The sequence below is a fragment of the Plecotus auritus genome (genome assembly GCF_963455305.1).
Source record: "Plecotus auritus genome assembly, chromosome: 7".
Classification (NCBI taxonomy): domain Eukaryota; kingdom Metazoa; phylum Chordata; class Mammalia; order Chiroptera; family Vespertilionidae; genus Plecotus; species Plecotus auritus.
Window position 1 is genome coordinate 34,610,602 of NC_137774.1, and position 16,064 is coordinate 34,626,665.

Genomic DNA, 16,064 nt, shown 5'->3' on the forward strand with positions numbered 1-16,064 from the left:
TAACCTTAAGTTATTTTGGAAACAATATTTTGGCTGAATACTCTATAGGATGTGGTATGGCAGTTGTGAAACTACTATCCTATATAATAAAATGGTAATATGCAAATTGACCCTAACGGTGGTCACTCTGATGCGCACTGACCACCAGGGAGAAGACGCTCAATGCAGGAGCTGCCCCCTGGTGGTCAGTGTGCTTCCACAGCGGGGGAGCACGGCTCAGCCAGAAGCTGGATCATGGCTGACGAGCACAGCAGCAGTGGCAGGAGCTTCTCCCACCTCTGCAGCAGCGCTAAAGATGCCCAACTAATGGCCCAAGCTGGCAGGTGGACATCCCCTGAGGGCTCCCGGGCTGCCAGAGGGATGTCTGACTGCCAGCTTAGGCCCAATGCCCCAGGGAGCAGGCCTAAGCCAGCAGGTGGACATCCCCCGAGGGCTCCTGGACTGAGAGAGGGTGCAGGCCAGGCTGAGGAGGACACCCCCACCTTGAGTGCACAAATTTTTGTGCACCAGGCCTCTAGTGTGTGTGTGTGTGTGTGTGTGTGTGTATAGTGGATTTGAATAAATATGTTAATGTATTGTAGATAGTGAAAATCTGTCTAAGAAAGAAGCAAATTCCTTATTTGTAAATAAGGAAAGGGGGAAGGCTGGACATAACCCTGTGTTGTTGGATTGGAATTGGAAGTATCAGTAGGAGTTTCTCTCTCTCTCATACACAAATATCCTATATAATAAAGAGGTAATATGCAAATTGACTGTCACGCCCTCACACAAGATGGCCATCCCCCATGTCACAAGATGGCCGCCACAAGATGGCCGGCAGGGGAGGGCAGTTAGGGGTGACCAGGCCAGCAGGGGAGGGCAGTTGGGGGCGACCGGGCCGGCAGGGGAGGGCAGTTGGGGGCAATCGGGCCGGCAGGGGAGGGCAGTTGGGGGCGATCGGGCTGGCAGGGGAGTGGTTAGGGGGTGATCAGGCTGGCAGGCAGAAGCGGTTAGGGGCAGTCAGACAGACAGGCAGGCGAGCGGTTGGGAGCCAGCAGTCCCAGATTGTGAGAGGGATCGGATTGTGAGAGGGATGTCCCATATTTGAGAGGGTGCAGGCTGGGCTGAGGGAACACCCCCCCACACACCCATTACATGAATTTTGTGCACCAGGCCTCTAGTACATATATAACAAGAATAGAGCCCAGCTGGCGTGACTCAGTGTTTGAGCATCAACCTATGAACCAAGAGATCATGGTTCAATTCCTGGTCAGGGCACATGCCGGGGTTGCAGGCTAGATCTCTAGTGTAGGGTGTGCAGGAGACAGCCAATCAATGATTCTTTCTCTCTCATCATTGATGTTTCTATCCCTATCTCCCTCTCCCTCTCTCTGAAATCAACAAAAATATATTTTAAAAAATAATAATAGGAATTTCTTTTCTTAAATGTAGCAGCACTAAGGGAAATAATTGTTACAGCCTAAATCTACTGATAGAAATATGGAATCAGGGAAGGTAAATAAGAACCCTACGGGTTTGGATAAGAATTGGATAGGAATTAGAGGAACTAATAACTAATTAACTATCTGCTGCAAGATTGTAGTTACAGTGACACCCAACTTAGCACTCAGGTCTTGAATTTCTCACTAAAAGGAATAAGAGCTCCTTGGAGGAATGGCTCATTCTCTTGTTGGGGCAGGGAACATAAAAGATAAACCTTAGAACATCTTGTGACAGAAAGTTTAAAAAGTACTTTAAAAAAAAAAAAAAGAAGGGGTCTGTCAAATGGATAGTGGAACCAGTTTGAAGGGGCTCCTCTCACTGTCCAAGTCTAGCATCAATCTAAAGAGAGTAATGGATTATAACCCATCAAATAAAACAGGAATCTATGATTTCCATGATAGATGAGGGATGGATGGATGAAAAGGGGACTTTTTCTTTATAGCAGAATGCTGACTGATAAATGTGAAGGGGAATGGCAGAGTTGGCAAATACCATTTTGTAATCATAGTGAAGATTGTTTTGGGCTCGACTCTTCATTGGTTGCCAAATTTAGGGGGAGAGTTTGATGATCAGGATATTTACATTTAAAAGTATATTTCCACAGATGGCTTCTTAGATATAAGGTAGGAGCAGTAACTATAACTATGTACATTGGGAAAAAAAAATAGAAAACATCTTGAGTGGTGATGAAAATTAGTAACACCAATGAGAACAGACAGACCTTGTAACCTCCAGCTGTGATACCCTGAAAAGGATACACTATTACTTTTGTAGTATTTTGGCTGGGGATGAAAAATCAGAATCTAATCTTCAAGAAAAGTGAGAGAAGCACAAACTTAGTAACGTTCTATGAAATACCACAGTATATTCTGCCAGTGTAATGAGAGACAAAGAAAGATTGAGGAATTGTTCTAGATTAGAGGAGACTAATAAAACATGATAAGTAAGCACAGTGAGGGAGGGAAAAATATATTTGTTGAAAAACATATTAAATTCATATCTCTTTTTAATTTGATCATTTAATTTTTTAAAAAAATATTTTTATTGATTTCAGAGAGTAAGGGAGAGAGAGATAGAAACATCAATGATGAGAGAGAATCATTGATTGGCTGCCTCCTGCATGCCCCCCACTGGGGATCGAGCCCACAACCCGGGCATGTGCCCTTTACCGGAATCGAACCTGGGACCCTTCAGTCCACAGGCCGACGCTCTATCCACTGAGCCAAACTGGCTAGGGCATAATTTGATCATTTAATTTTAATTACTACTAAGAACTTTGAATTTTAATAAATTATAGTCAGTTTTAAATTTAACTTACTATTTAAAAATAATTTTAGACTTTGCAATAATAGTAAAGTTTTCTCCTATAACTTCCACCTAGTTCTCTGAATGTTAGCATGTTACATAACCATAGTACATTTATGAAAACAGGTACTATACTATTAACTAAACTTTACTCATATTTTTTATAAAAACCAATTTTTGATAAAAACTCTCAGCAAAGTGGGAATAGAGGGACCATATCTCACCTTGATAAAGGCCAATATATAACAAACCTACAACTGAGTGAACCTCATACTCAATTGGCAAAAACTAAAACCATTTTCCCCAAGAACAGGAACAAGACAGGGATGTCTGCTTTCACCACTCTTATTCAGCACTAGAGGCCCAGTGCACGAAAATTTGTGCACTGGGGCAGGGGGTTCCTCAGCCCAGCCTGCCCCTCTCATAGTCCGGGAGCCCTCAGGGGATGTCCTACAAAGCTGCAGTCTGGCCTCCCTATGCTGGAGGCAACCAGACCAATCAGGGGGGAAGGTGCTGCCTCCATCACCCCGCTGCTGCTGCCACTGTCGGCCGCCATGGCTGCTAGCCCTTGGCCCTCGCTTCTTAGCGTTGGCCCCAGCCCCCGCCCACTGGTGGATGGTGGCGATCTGGGGCCAGGTTGGATGGGGGAGGGGCTGTGGGAGGTTGAGGCACAGCAGGTCACACCCTGTCCAGCCTCTGTGGAGGTGTGGCGCTAGGACTGGGCCTGCTGTGGCTGCCTCTGTGGAAAAGGCAGCACTGGGACCGGGACCGCGCAGCCCCCTCTCCTGTCACGGCGGAAGGGGCTGCGTTGCTGGACCAGCCTGCACCGTGGCCTCTCCTGTAGAAGGGGCCATGGCGCTGGACTGGCCTGCGCCACCGGCCCTCCGCCCTCACAGCAGCTGCGGCTTTGTGCAGAAGGACATCTGGAAGACATCTGGTCTAATTAGCATATTATCCTTTTATTAGTATAGTTAGTACTGGAAGTCCTAGCCATAGCAATCAGACAAGAAGAAGAAATAAAAAGCACCTAAATTAGAAAGGAGACAGTATCTCTAATTATTCACAGATGATATTGTTCATAGAAAACCCTAAAGACTCCATAAAAAACACACACCAGAGTTAATAAATAAATTTGACATTGTAGCAGAATACAAAATCGATAACCCAAAATTGATAGCTTTTTTATACACCAAAAATGAATTCTTAGAAAGAGAAACTGAAAAAACAATCCTATTTACCATTGCAACAAAAAAATTAAGATACTTAGGAATAAACTTAACCAAGGAGGCAAAAGACTTGTAGGACGTTGAGAAAAGAGATAGAAATATAAACAAGTGGGAGAATATACTGTGTTCAAAGATTGGTAGAATCAACATCATTAAAACGTCTATACTACCCAAGGCAATCTACAGATTCAGTGAAATCCCTGTTAAAATACCAATGGCATATTTCACAGAGCTAGAACAAATACTCCAAAACAAAGTTGGAGGAATCACAATTCCAGGCATATAAATCAGTGGAACAGAGTAGAGAACCCAGAAATTGATCCAAGCCATTATGCTCAATGAATATGTGACAAAGGAGGTAAGAGCATACAATGGCGTCAAGAGAGTCTCTTCAGTAAATGGTGTTGGGAAAATAGGACAGATACATGCAAAAAAATCAAACTAGACCACCAACTTATACCATACACAAGAATAAACTCAAAATGGATAAAAGACTTAAATGTAGCCTTACTTAAATGTAAGACTTCCGTGAAACCATAAGAATCCTAGAAGAAACATAGGCAGCAAAATCTCAGACATCTCTCGAAACACTATGTTTACAGATACATTTGCCAAGGCAAAGGAAACTAAGGAGAAATTAAACAAATGGGACTAAATCAAAATAAAAAGCTTCTGCACAGCAAAAGAAACAATCAACAAAATGAAAAGAGAGCCCACTGTATGAGATAAAATATTTGGCAATGATACATCTGATAAAGGCTTAATATCCCAAATATATAAGGAACTCATACAACTTAACAAAAGGAAGACAAACAATCCAATTTAAAAATGGTCAAAGGACCTAAATAGACACTTCTCCAAAGAGGACATACAAATGGCCAAGAGACATATGAAAAAACTAGAGGCCTGGTGCACGGATTCTTGCACTGGTAGGGTCCCTCAGCCTGGCCTGCGCTCTCTTGCAATCTGGGACCCCTTGGGGGATGTCCGAGAGCTGGTTTCAGCCTGATCCCCGCAGGCCAGGCCGAGGGACCCCACCAGTGCACGAATTCATGCACCGGGCCTGTAGTATGCATATAAGATCTTTGGTTAATCCCTTCCCGTCCTCTCCCTTTCCCCCTTTCCTCTGAGATTCATCATTCTGTTTCATGTTTCCATGCCTATGGTTTCTGCTCCTGCATTGACTGTCTGACCCCTGGTGGTCAGTGCGTGTCATAGCTACCGGCCAGTTGGCTGGTCGCTTAGGCTTATATATGTATATACTAGAGGCCTGGTGCACAACATTTGTGCACTGCAGGGGGGTTCCTTCAGCCCGGCCTGTGCCCTCTCAGTATGGGAGTCCTCAGGGGATGTCTGACTGATGGCTTAGGCCCGCTCCCCGATGGGCCTAAGCTGTCAGTTGGACATCCTTAGCACTGCCATGGAGGTGGGAGAGGCTCTGCCACCGCCGCTGCGCTCACCATCCGTGAGCCCGGTTTCTGGCTGGATGGCGCTTCCCTTGTGTTAGCACCACCAGGGGATAGCTCCTGCATTGAGCGCCTGCCCCCTGGTGGTCAATGCGTGTCATAGCGACTGGTCATTTTGCCGTTTGATCTATTTGCATATTAGCCTTCTATTATATAGGATAGACTAGAGGGCTGGTGCACGAATTCGTGCGCAGGTAGGGTCCAGGTGGCCCATCCCAATCAGGGCTGATCAGGCTGGGCTGGTCGGGGGTGGGGCCATGGGTGGTCGGCTGCCAGCCCCACCCCCTGGTTGAACTCCCGGTCAAACTCCTGGTCAAGGGGACAATTTGCATATTACCTTTTAGTATATAGGACTAGAGGCCCGGTGTACAAAATACATGCATGGGTGAGATTCCTTGGCCTGGCTGAGGCTGTCTTGCCCAGTCCCAGTTGGCCAGGGCCTGCCAGCCGGCTGCCAGACAGGGCCTGAAGGATTGGGGGAGAAACTGTGGGAGATTTGCTGGCCCCGGTAGGGACCAGGAGAGGTTGGCTGTGGGAGTGCACTGACCACCAGGGGGCAGCTCCTGTGTTGAGTGTCTGCCCCCTGGTGGTCAGTGCGCATCATAGCACCTGGTCGACCAGTTGTTCAGTTGTAATGGTCGCTTAAGCTTTTATATATATAGATGCTAAAAGTCACTGGTCATAGGCAGCCATCTTATGAGGGTTAATTTGCATATTATCTCTTTATTATATAGGATTGTTGGGGTTTCTTTTTGAGGCTCTGTAAGTTCTAAAATTGACTGTAGTGATGGTTGAATATATCTGAATATACTAAAAGCTACTGAATTGTACACATTAAAATGGGTAATTTTATGGTATATAAATTATATTTCAATAAAGCTATCATAAAAGAAAGAATATAGCTATTTAAAACTTTTGATTACAATCAAATGGCCTGTTTTCCTCTCTGGCTGCTTGGAGATTGGCCGCCATCATGAACCACTCAGTAACTATCTGGACCAGGAAGTTCATGACCAACAGACTACTTTAGCGGAAACAAAAGGTCACTGATGTCCTTCACCCTGGGAAGACTACAGTACCTAAGACAGAAATTTGGGAAAAACTAGCCAAAATTTATAAGACCACACCAGATGTCATTTTTGTGTTTGGATTCATAACCCGTTTTGGTGGTGGCAAAACTACTGGCTTTGGCATGATTTAGGATTCCTTGGATTACACAAATAAAAATGAACCCATACATAGATGCTTGCAAGATATGACCTGTATGAGAAGACAACCTCAAGAAAATAGACAGGAGTGTAAGAACAGAATGAAGAGTCAGTGGGACTGCAAAGGCCAATGTTGGTGCTAGCGAAAAGTGAGCTGGAGATTGGACAACAGAAGGAGTAAAGATTATTTAGGGACTTTATCTGTAGTGATTGTGCAAATTTTATATGAAGTGATTAATAAAGAACTTTTTTTAAAAAAATGAAGGGTCTTACAGATAGATAACCAGATAACATTTTAGAAAAATAAATTGATATTCAAGCAGGACTTAGATGGAAAGACACACTTCACTCTTTATAATAAGTGGTGCTAGTTTCCATTAACCACTCCACTTGTCATTGAAATTATAATGTTGGTAATTGTTCCCAGGATCCACTTAACAGAGTGTCTTTTTTTTTCTACCAACTCTATTTAGGTATCCTATATAATAAAAGACTAAAATGCAAATTGGCCAAATGGCGGAATGACCAGTCACTATGACGCTCACTGACCACCAGGGGGCAGACGCTCAATGCAGGAGCTGCCCCTTGGTGGTCATTGCGCTCCCACAGAAGCCTGAGCCAGGCTCACGACTGGTGAGCGCAGCAGCGGTGGCAGGAGCCTCTCCTGCCTCCACAGCAGCGTTAAGGATGTCTGACTGCCAGCTTAGGCCTGCTCCCCATGGGAGCCATCAGTCATACATCCCCCGAGGGCTCCTGGATTGTGAGAGGGCGCAGGCCATGCTGAGGGGACCCCCCCCTCCCCGGTACACAAATTTCGTGCACCGGGCCTCTAGTATACTATTATCACAGAAATGTAATTTCTGTGGCGGGGATTGGGCCTAAGCCGGCAGTCAGACATCCCTCTCACAGTCTGGGACCACTTGCTTCTTACCACCCGCCTCTCCTGCCACCACCACTGCGCTCGCCAGCTATGAGCCTGGCTTCTGGCTGAGCAGCACTCCCCCTGTCGGGGAGCACACTGACCCCCAGGGGGCAGCTCCTGCATTGAGCATCTGCCCCCTGATGGTCAGTGCATGTCGTTATAGTGACTGGTCTATCAGCCAGCTGTCCGGTCAATTTGCATAATAGGGTTTTATTATATAGGATTTTATCCAAACGAAAGTTTCTTTTAATGTCCTGTAATATTTGGCTTTAAAGTTTTATTTCGAATTTTTTGTCTATATTTAAAAATGAAATTCGTACCCAACTTTCTATTTTGTGCTGTTTGTTAAGTTTTAGTTATTGAATTATACTGGCTTCATAAAATTAATAGCATAGCTTTTCTCTCCCCTTTCTCCCCCGCTTATGTCCTGGAAAGTTTCCCTGGTAAAACTGTTTTCCACTCAAAACTATTTTAACTATAATTCATTGGTATTCTTTTCAGTCTGCCACTATTGTTTGTTTTGCTTACCTTTTCTTTAGATCAGTTTTGGTAATTTATTCTTAACTAGAACATTATCCATTTATTGAGATTTCAAAATTTATTAGCATAGACTTGTATATACTAGTCTTGTTTTGTCTCTTTGTTTATAGTTCTATTCACATTTCTATATTTTTCCTCTTAACTAGATTACTGAAAGATAAACCTGCTTTTTTTCTTTCTAAAGTATCAGCTAATTTGATACATTTTTGTTACATAGTTTTTATTTTTTAATGTTCTTTAAAAAACAATGTTTATGTCCTTTTTGACATGGTAGTTTATAAATGCTCTTATTCTCAGAAAAGTGATTGCCCAGATTTAATCTGTTAATGTACAATGGTTCTTCTTTGTTTTCTTAGGCACGAGATGTGCGTACCAATGAAGTGGTGGCTATCAAAAAAATGTCTTACAGTGGAAAGCAGTCTACTGAGGTAGGTGGTGAAATATATACATTTGTACTGGTATGTTAGAGAAAGGCATACTATTTTTAATTGGGAGTAGGTGGCAATTTCTTCCAAAAAGTATAACATACATAAAGAAAAGTGTACAGATATTAAGTGTATATCTCAGTGAATTTTCTTTCATACACTGAATGTACCCATTTAACTTGGACCTAGAACCATAAATAGCATTACTGCATCCCAAAAGCCTCCCAACTTGTGGCCCCTGCTTTCAGTTTTTTAAACTGTTACTTAATATATTATTCTGTCTTTGTCATCGAGGGATTATCAGTTTCTAAAATAGTAAATTAGAATAAGATGTATTTCACAGTAAATATATTGGATACAATTTTTTAATGGTTTAGAGATTAACTGCAGCTTTAAACAAACTTTAAATAACAGGCACTATAGATAGAGTCTGAAAAACAGGTGGTGTGTAATCTGAAAAACTAAAATATAAAATTATTGATACCACATTGAGTATACATTAGTTCACTAATATTCTGATTAGTTCTTTTGACATTATATTTATTCTATTTAATTGCATAAATTTATTTTATAAAATGTAGGATGTGTCAGTCTTTAATTTAAAATTTTTGTAAATTATGGCAAAATACACAAAATTTACCAGTAAGCCATTCTTAAGTGTTCAGTGGCATTAAGGATATTCATATTGCTGTCTAAACACCACCACCATTTATCTCCAGAAATCTTTTCATTTCATCTTGCAATATTGAAGCTCTATACTTATTACATAACTAGTGGCCCGTTGCACGAAATTCGTGCAGTGGGGGGGTGGGGTGTCCCTCAGCCCGGCCTGCACCCTCTCCAATCTGGGACCCCTCAGGGGATAACTGGCAGTCGGACATCCCTCTCACAATCCAGAACTGCTGGCTCCTAACCGCTCGCCTGCCTGCCTGATTGCCCCTAACTTCTTCTGCCTGCCAGCCTAATTGTCCCTAACTGCTCCCCTGCTGGCTTGATTGCCCCTAACCACTTCTGCCTTAGCCCCGCATCTGGGACCCAGGATTCCCTCCTCCAGCCGACCACAGGCATCTGGGATCCAGGCTTCCCTCCCTCTGGTCAGCCATAGGCGCCTAGGCTGGCTGCAGCCTCAGGGGATGGTGGGCAGGTGGCTTCGCCTGGGCTTCAGCCGCAAGTACTGGCGCCCGGGACCGCAGAGTGGGAGGCTTCTCTGTCTCCTAGGCCACAGCCAGCAGCAGGTACTGGTGCCTGGGACTGCGGGGTGGGTGGCTTCTCCATCTACCAGGCTGTAGCCAGCCATGGGTGCTGGCGCCTGGCGGGCGGCTTCTCTGTCTTCCTTGGGATGCAATGTGGGCGACTTCTCCGGCTGGCTGCGGCCTGGGATCATGGGGCAGGTGGCTTTTTCGTCTCCCTGGCCGCACCCAGCCTCAGGCGTTGGGGCCCGGTTTCTCCGTCTCCCCCAGGGCATGGGCAGGCAGACATGAGGCTTCTGCTGCTATCTGTGGCGTGGGATCAGGGGGCAGGCCGCTTCTTCGTCTCCCAGGCTGCAGCCAGCCTCAGGTGCTGGGGCCCAGTTTCTCCGTCTCCCCCAGGATGTGGGGCAGGTGGACATGAAGCTTCTGCTGCTGGCTGCGGCCTGGGATCAGGTCTCCCTGGCTGCAGCCAGCCTCAGGTGCTGGCGCCCGACTTCTCTGACCCCCATAGGCCTGGAGTGGTGGTGGTGGGGTGCCCCCCCCCCCCCCCCCGCTGGGCTGCGCTGCGCCGGGCTGTGCCATGTTTTAAGGTTAATTTGCATACTCACTCTGATTGGCAGCATAGTGGAGTGATGGTAATTTGCATGTTTCTCTTTTATTAGTGTAGATAACTCCTGTTTCCCCCTCCTCCAGTGCTTGGAAATCACCATTCTAGTATCTATATGAATTTGACTAGTTTAGGTTAACTCGTGTAAGTGAATCATGTCCTTTTTATTACTTAACATAATGCCCTCAAAGCTTGTCCATGTTGTAGTATATGTCAGAATTTCCTCCCTGTTTAAAGCTAAATAATATTCTTGTGGTGTGTGTGTGTATGTATATAAAACACCACATTTTGTTTATCCATTCATCTGTTGATGGACACGGGTTCCTTCATCCCTTGGTTATTATGAATGATGCTGCTATGAACATGGGTATGCAAATATTTCTTTGAGTTCCTGCTTTTCAATACTTTTGGGTATGTGCTCAGAGGTAGAATTTCTGAATCAGTCTTTAATTTTTAATGATTTTGGTTTTCTATCTTTTCTGAGTCTCTTCATTTTATGCTAAATCTTGTTTTTGTGATCATACTCTGGGTACAATGACACTATCATGATTATTTCAGCATTCCATCATTTCGATTCCTAAAAACTCTAAAAAAAACCCCACCCCACTTCCAATTCTTACAAGTTTACTCTAACTTTAGAACTAGCTTTCACAGGAAGACTTGTGCTATGTTGACATCTGATTAGGCACACCTAGAACAAAAAGTTTCATTTAGGACATCATTTTTTTTTTATGTCCGATATTGGTGTCCTTTATAAAAGTTTTTTTTTTTTTTACATTGAAGAATACAGGTGTTTTGTTTTGAGAGTTTGCCTCCCAGAGCATTCAAATTTGAAAGTTGAAGCCCATGAAACTCTTTCTGAATTTTGCATCTTATATCTTAAAATATTGTGCAGCTATTTTGCTGTATTTTGTTGAGGACTTATTAAATAACATAGGAGATATATGATCTTAAATTCTAGTACAAAATATTTCTTAAAGTTTTCTATTATGCTAGTTTCTCTGACTTTAGAAATATGATCCAAGTTGGGGGTAAAGCTTTAAAAAATTCAAACAAGAACAAAAAATAGATTCCTGCTTCCCAATCCTACACCTACTAAGTCTGTAGACCAAATAACCTGGTTGGGTCCTTAGAGTTCCCTGATTGCTTCTTAAGAGTTACTTTGTTTTGCCGAAACCAGTTTGGCTCAATGGATAGAGCGTCAGCCTGCGGACTGAAAGGTCCCAGGTTCGATTCTGGTCAAGGGCACGTACCTTGGTTGCGGGCACATCCCCAGTAGGAGGTGTGCAGGAGGCAGCTGATCGATGTTTCTCTCTCATCGATATTTCTAACTCTCTATCCCTCTCCCTTCCTCTCTGTAAAATATCAATAAAATATATTAAAAAAAAAAAAAGAGTTACTTTGTTTAGAATATGGCCTAAGTATATTGTTACGGTCAGTAGTTTATCTGTATTGCTGGGTAGGTGTTAATGAAGAAAGCTCTTAGTAAAATATGTAGGAAAATGTTTTCATACTGTTTGTTTTTTTCTGTGAACTTTTCTATGTAACAACTAATTGTTCACTAGCATTTTAGAAAGTAATGTGCATTTATGAATTTGTCTCAGAGTAATGAATTCATTTGAGTTTAAAAAAAAAAATCTTAACATTTGGTAGAAGATATAAGCCAGAAACACAATAGGTGAACTTTATGGTATGTAGATTATGTCAGTAAAGCTGCAGATAAGAAAAGGAAAGTTGAATTTTGATGAAAAATAACTAATTATGGTACATCGTTTTCACCGATGTGTGGTGTGTGGTTGTAAAATATTAATAAGACTCATTGATGTTAAATTTGATCAAACATTTGTCCTACCTTGAATGAAATAATTTTATAAATTATGTAATTGATTATAAACTATGAAAGTAATTTCTCTTAAATGGATTATTTTGACATTTAATTTAAATATTACAAATAAGGCAAAGCTGTATGCTCTCATTAACCCTTAATCTAGTAATTACTTTTTTCTTATATACATTTCTAAGGAAAAGCAGCTGTTCATAATTCTTTCCTTTATTCCTTTTTTTTCTCCCCATAGAAATGGCAGGATATTATTAAAGAAGTCAAGTTCCTACAAAGAATAAAACATCCCAACAGTATAGAATATAAAGGCTGCTATTTACGTGAGCACACAGCATGGGTAGGTATTTGCTCTCCCCTTGCCTTAATTTTATTTGGTTTGGACATATGATTAATTAAATTAAGAATGTCTTGCCCTGGCTGGTGTCTTTTAGTGGTTAGAGCCTCAACTCGCATACCTAAGGGTCTTTGATTCCATTACTGGTCAAGGGCGGCACGTACCTGGGTTGCATTCCCTGTCCTGGTCAGGGCATGTGCGGGAGGCAACCAATCAATGTGTCTCTCTCACTCAGTGTTTCTTTCCCAAACTCCTTCCCTCTCTCCCTTCTACTCTCTCTAAAAATCAATGGAAAAACATATCTTTGGGTGAGGATTAACCAAAAAAATTAAAGAATGTCTCAAAATTGTCCTGTGAAGCTTGCAAAAACACCTTGAAATGTTATTTCATACCGAGAAAGGAAGAGTAGCTTTTCCTAGAACTCCTTTCCCTAGGCCAGTGGTCGCCAAACTCATTAGTCAACAGAGCGGCAAACCGCAGCTCGCAAGCCGCATGTGGCTCGCGAGCCTCAGTTTGCCGACCACTGTGCCCTAGGCAATAAGAACTTTTGCAAGTTCACTATAGAGATTTAGCTGGTTTTTATATGCATGGTAAAATGTTCTCTGAAATTTTTTTAGTAGTTTGTTAAACTACTAAATGGTTTCTCAAACATTGTAAAAACAATTCTATTACTAAAGGATGAAAGCTGTATCTTTTTGACATGATGTATTATAATCTATTTAACCACAAAGTACTTGGTGAAGTCTTGGTGAATCCTGGTGAAATTTGAATTAATTGTGATTACTTGGCTGAGTAATACTAAAGGTAGAGAATTGAGACACTTTATTACATGAAGTAGAGATTAATTTTACCCTGTTGTTACCACTGAGGTGATAATGTAGTAATCCCATAATGGTATAGGCATAATAACTATCTTTTAAGAAAAGGGCTAAATTTTCATTAAACAGGAATGATCCTTTATTTTGAATAATTAATAAGCCAGAGCGATTATCATTCTAGTGGATTGAAGTTAGATTTAGATTTGTAATGTTTGCTGCATTTTTATCCAGTTTTATTTCGGTGGTGGCTATGGTAGTACTCCTAAACTTGTGGCTGTTGTTAAAGAAAAAGTAGTGACATTGGGCTGGTTACTTCTCTGTTTCTCAAATTTTTCCATCTGTAAAACATGGAAATAATAAGGCCTACCTCATAAAGTGGTTGTGAGGATTAAATTAATTAATATGTATAAAATACCTGGCACATTAGGAGGTGCTCTGTGTTTGCTTTAAATGAAAAATTTAAACGGTAACCCTGAATCTGGCTGGTGTGGCGCAATAGTTGAGCACTGACCCATCAGCCAGGAGGTTATTGATTTGATTCCCAGTCATGTCCCGGCACATGTCCAGGATGTGGGCTCAATACCCAGTGGGGGGCGTGCAGGAGGCCAGCCGATCAATGATTTTCTTTCATCATTGATGTTTCTATATCTCCCTTCCTCTCTCTCTAAAATCAGTAAAAACATACATTCTTAAAAAGTTTAAAAATAAACTGTAACCTAAGCTTTGTACATATAGTCCCAGAGGACAGTTTTCTGTTTCCTAACAATCATTATTACTACTCTAGGTTAATAGTAACAAAATATGTATCTTCTTTTATAATTTTAGTTGGTAATTATGTATGAAGTACACATCTTGTCATTAACTTAACCTTATAAATACATTTAACAAATTGCTAATTGCATAAATATTTTTTAAGGTAAGTAAAGACTAGAGTTTGTTTTATTTCAAACTATCTTCTTGATCTCCTTGGTTAATTTATTTTATCTCAAATAGAATCTTTTTAATAATATATTTTAATGCTTTTATAATTTTTCTTCCCATATAGCTTGTAATGGAATATTGTTTAGGATCTGCTTCAGATTTACTGGAAGGTAGGTTTCCTTTAAATATTAAGAAAAAAAAAGTATTAGCAAAATAAAATAAGAATTCAGTAAGAGCCTTCTTAAATAACATAAAAACTTTTCAAAACAGTGAAAACCTTAACCTTTTCTAGAATCTCAACATGGTATACACCATCCTCATTTAATGTTATCTATAATAATAAAAGCATAATATGCTAATTAGACCGAACGTCCTTCCGGGCGTCCTTTCAGATGAAGCCGGGGCTGCAAGGGAAGCCTGGGTCCCAGGTGCCAGAGGGAAGCCGGTGCTGGCAGCCAGGGGAAGGAAGGCCTACTCTTGTATGGATTTCATGCATCGGGCCTCTAGTATAGTATAAAATAGGTGAATTTTCTCTCATTTTGCTTCAGTGAGCATTTTTCTGCATTCTCTGTCATTCAGCTTGATCTGTTCCTCTGTTCAGAATGGAAATATCTGAGAATAAAAGGAAAACTTCTCTTTTGTTACTTTTGTTTTTATTATCCTATCTAATAAAGAGGGAATATGCTAATTGACTGCCACGCCCTCACAAAGATGGTGGCGCCCATGCTCAATAAGGAGGGAATATGCTAATTGACTGCCACACCCTCAAACATGGCAACACCCAATGCCACAAGATGGCGGCGCCTAATTCCCTCAGCCCCACCGGGGCGGCAGGCGCGCGGTATGGCCAGGCCTACTCCCAGGCAGGTCTGGCCGCTCTATGCGCCTGCCTCCAGAGTCCCTCAGCCCCCCAGCCGCCCAGGGCCAGCCCGAGGCGCAGGCAAGCCTCGGGTGTCAACTGCCCAGCTGCCCGGGGCCGCCCAAGGCTCAGGTAAGCAGGGCCGGCCGAGGCTTGTGCTGCCGGCAGTGGCAGCAACAGAGGTGTGATGGGGGTGTTGCCTTCCCCTGATCGCTGGGTCGCCTCCTGCCCCTGAGAGCTCCCAGACTGTAAGAGGGGGCAAGCTGGTCTGAGGGACGCTCCCTCCAGTGCATGAATTTTCATGCACCGGGCCTCTAGTCACCAAATAATCATTAAATGTTGTTAGCTTTGAGGAATGTTGGTTGTAACCTCTACTTTAACAGCAAGGCACAATTGGTACTAGTTAAAACATTCAGTAGCCTTGTATTACTAGTATATCTTGGGAAGCAAATCCCTTGTTGCTAAATGTTAAGTGTTTTTAAATTGCTCTCTATATATCAGATATGTATATTTATTATTTTTAAAATGTCCTATATAATAATTATTTTTAAATTCTTACTTTAAGTTCACAAAAAGCCATTACAAGAAGTGGAAATAGCAGCAATTACACATGGTGCTCTCCAGGGATTAGCCTACTTGCATTCGCATACTATGATCCATAGGTAAGTACATTGAAAATTGTCGTGTATTAATAAGCAAATGGTTTGTTGTTTTTATCAACCCTGGAACTCATTAACCCTGAAATTTTCATTGGTTAAAGCATTTCAGAATCTTATAAACTCATAATTTTTAGATTGTCCGTGCCTTAAAAAGAACATACTAATACATTTGATCTCTTTGTTTAGGGTAATTTTATCTTTTTTGCACATGCTGCTGGGCTTTCTGAAGCATGTGTACTTGATAGATTTGAGGTAGCAATTT

At 42.1% G+C, this 16,064-nt stretch overlaps 1 protein-coding gene across 1 annotated transcript in view; it reads left to right on the top strand.

Annotated features, from left to right (window-relative positions):
* TAOK1 (TAO kinase 1) overlaps positions 1-16,064 on the top strand; it is a 130,466-nt gene that overhangs the window by 52,985 nt on the left and 61,417 nt on the right. Inside the window, exons 3-6 of the mRNA XM_080681445.1 lie at positions 8,506-8,577; positions 12,447-12,548; positions 14,409-14,454; positions 15,709-15,805. Coding sequence (XP_080537571.1) covers positions 8,506-8,577; positions 12,447-12,548; positions 14,409-14,454; positions 15,709-15,805 — 317 coding nt within the window. The remainder of the gene's footprint in view (positions 1-8,505; positions 8,578-12,446; positions 12,549-14,408; positions 14,455-15,708; positions 15,806-16,064) is intronic.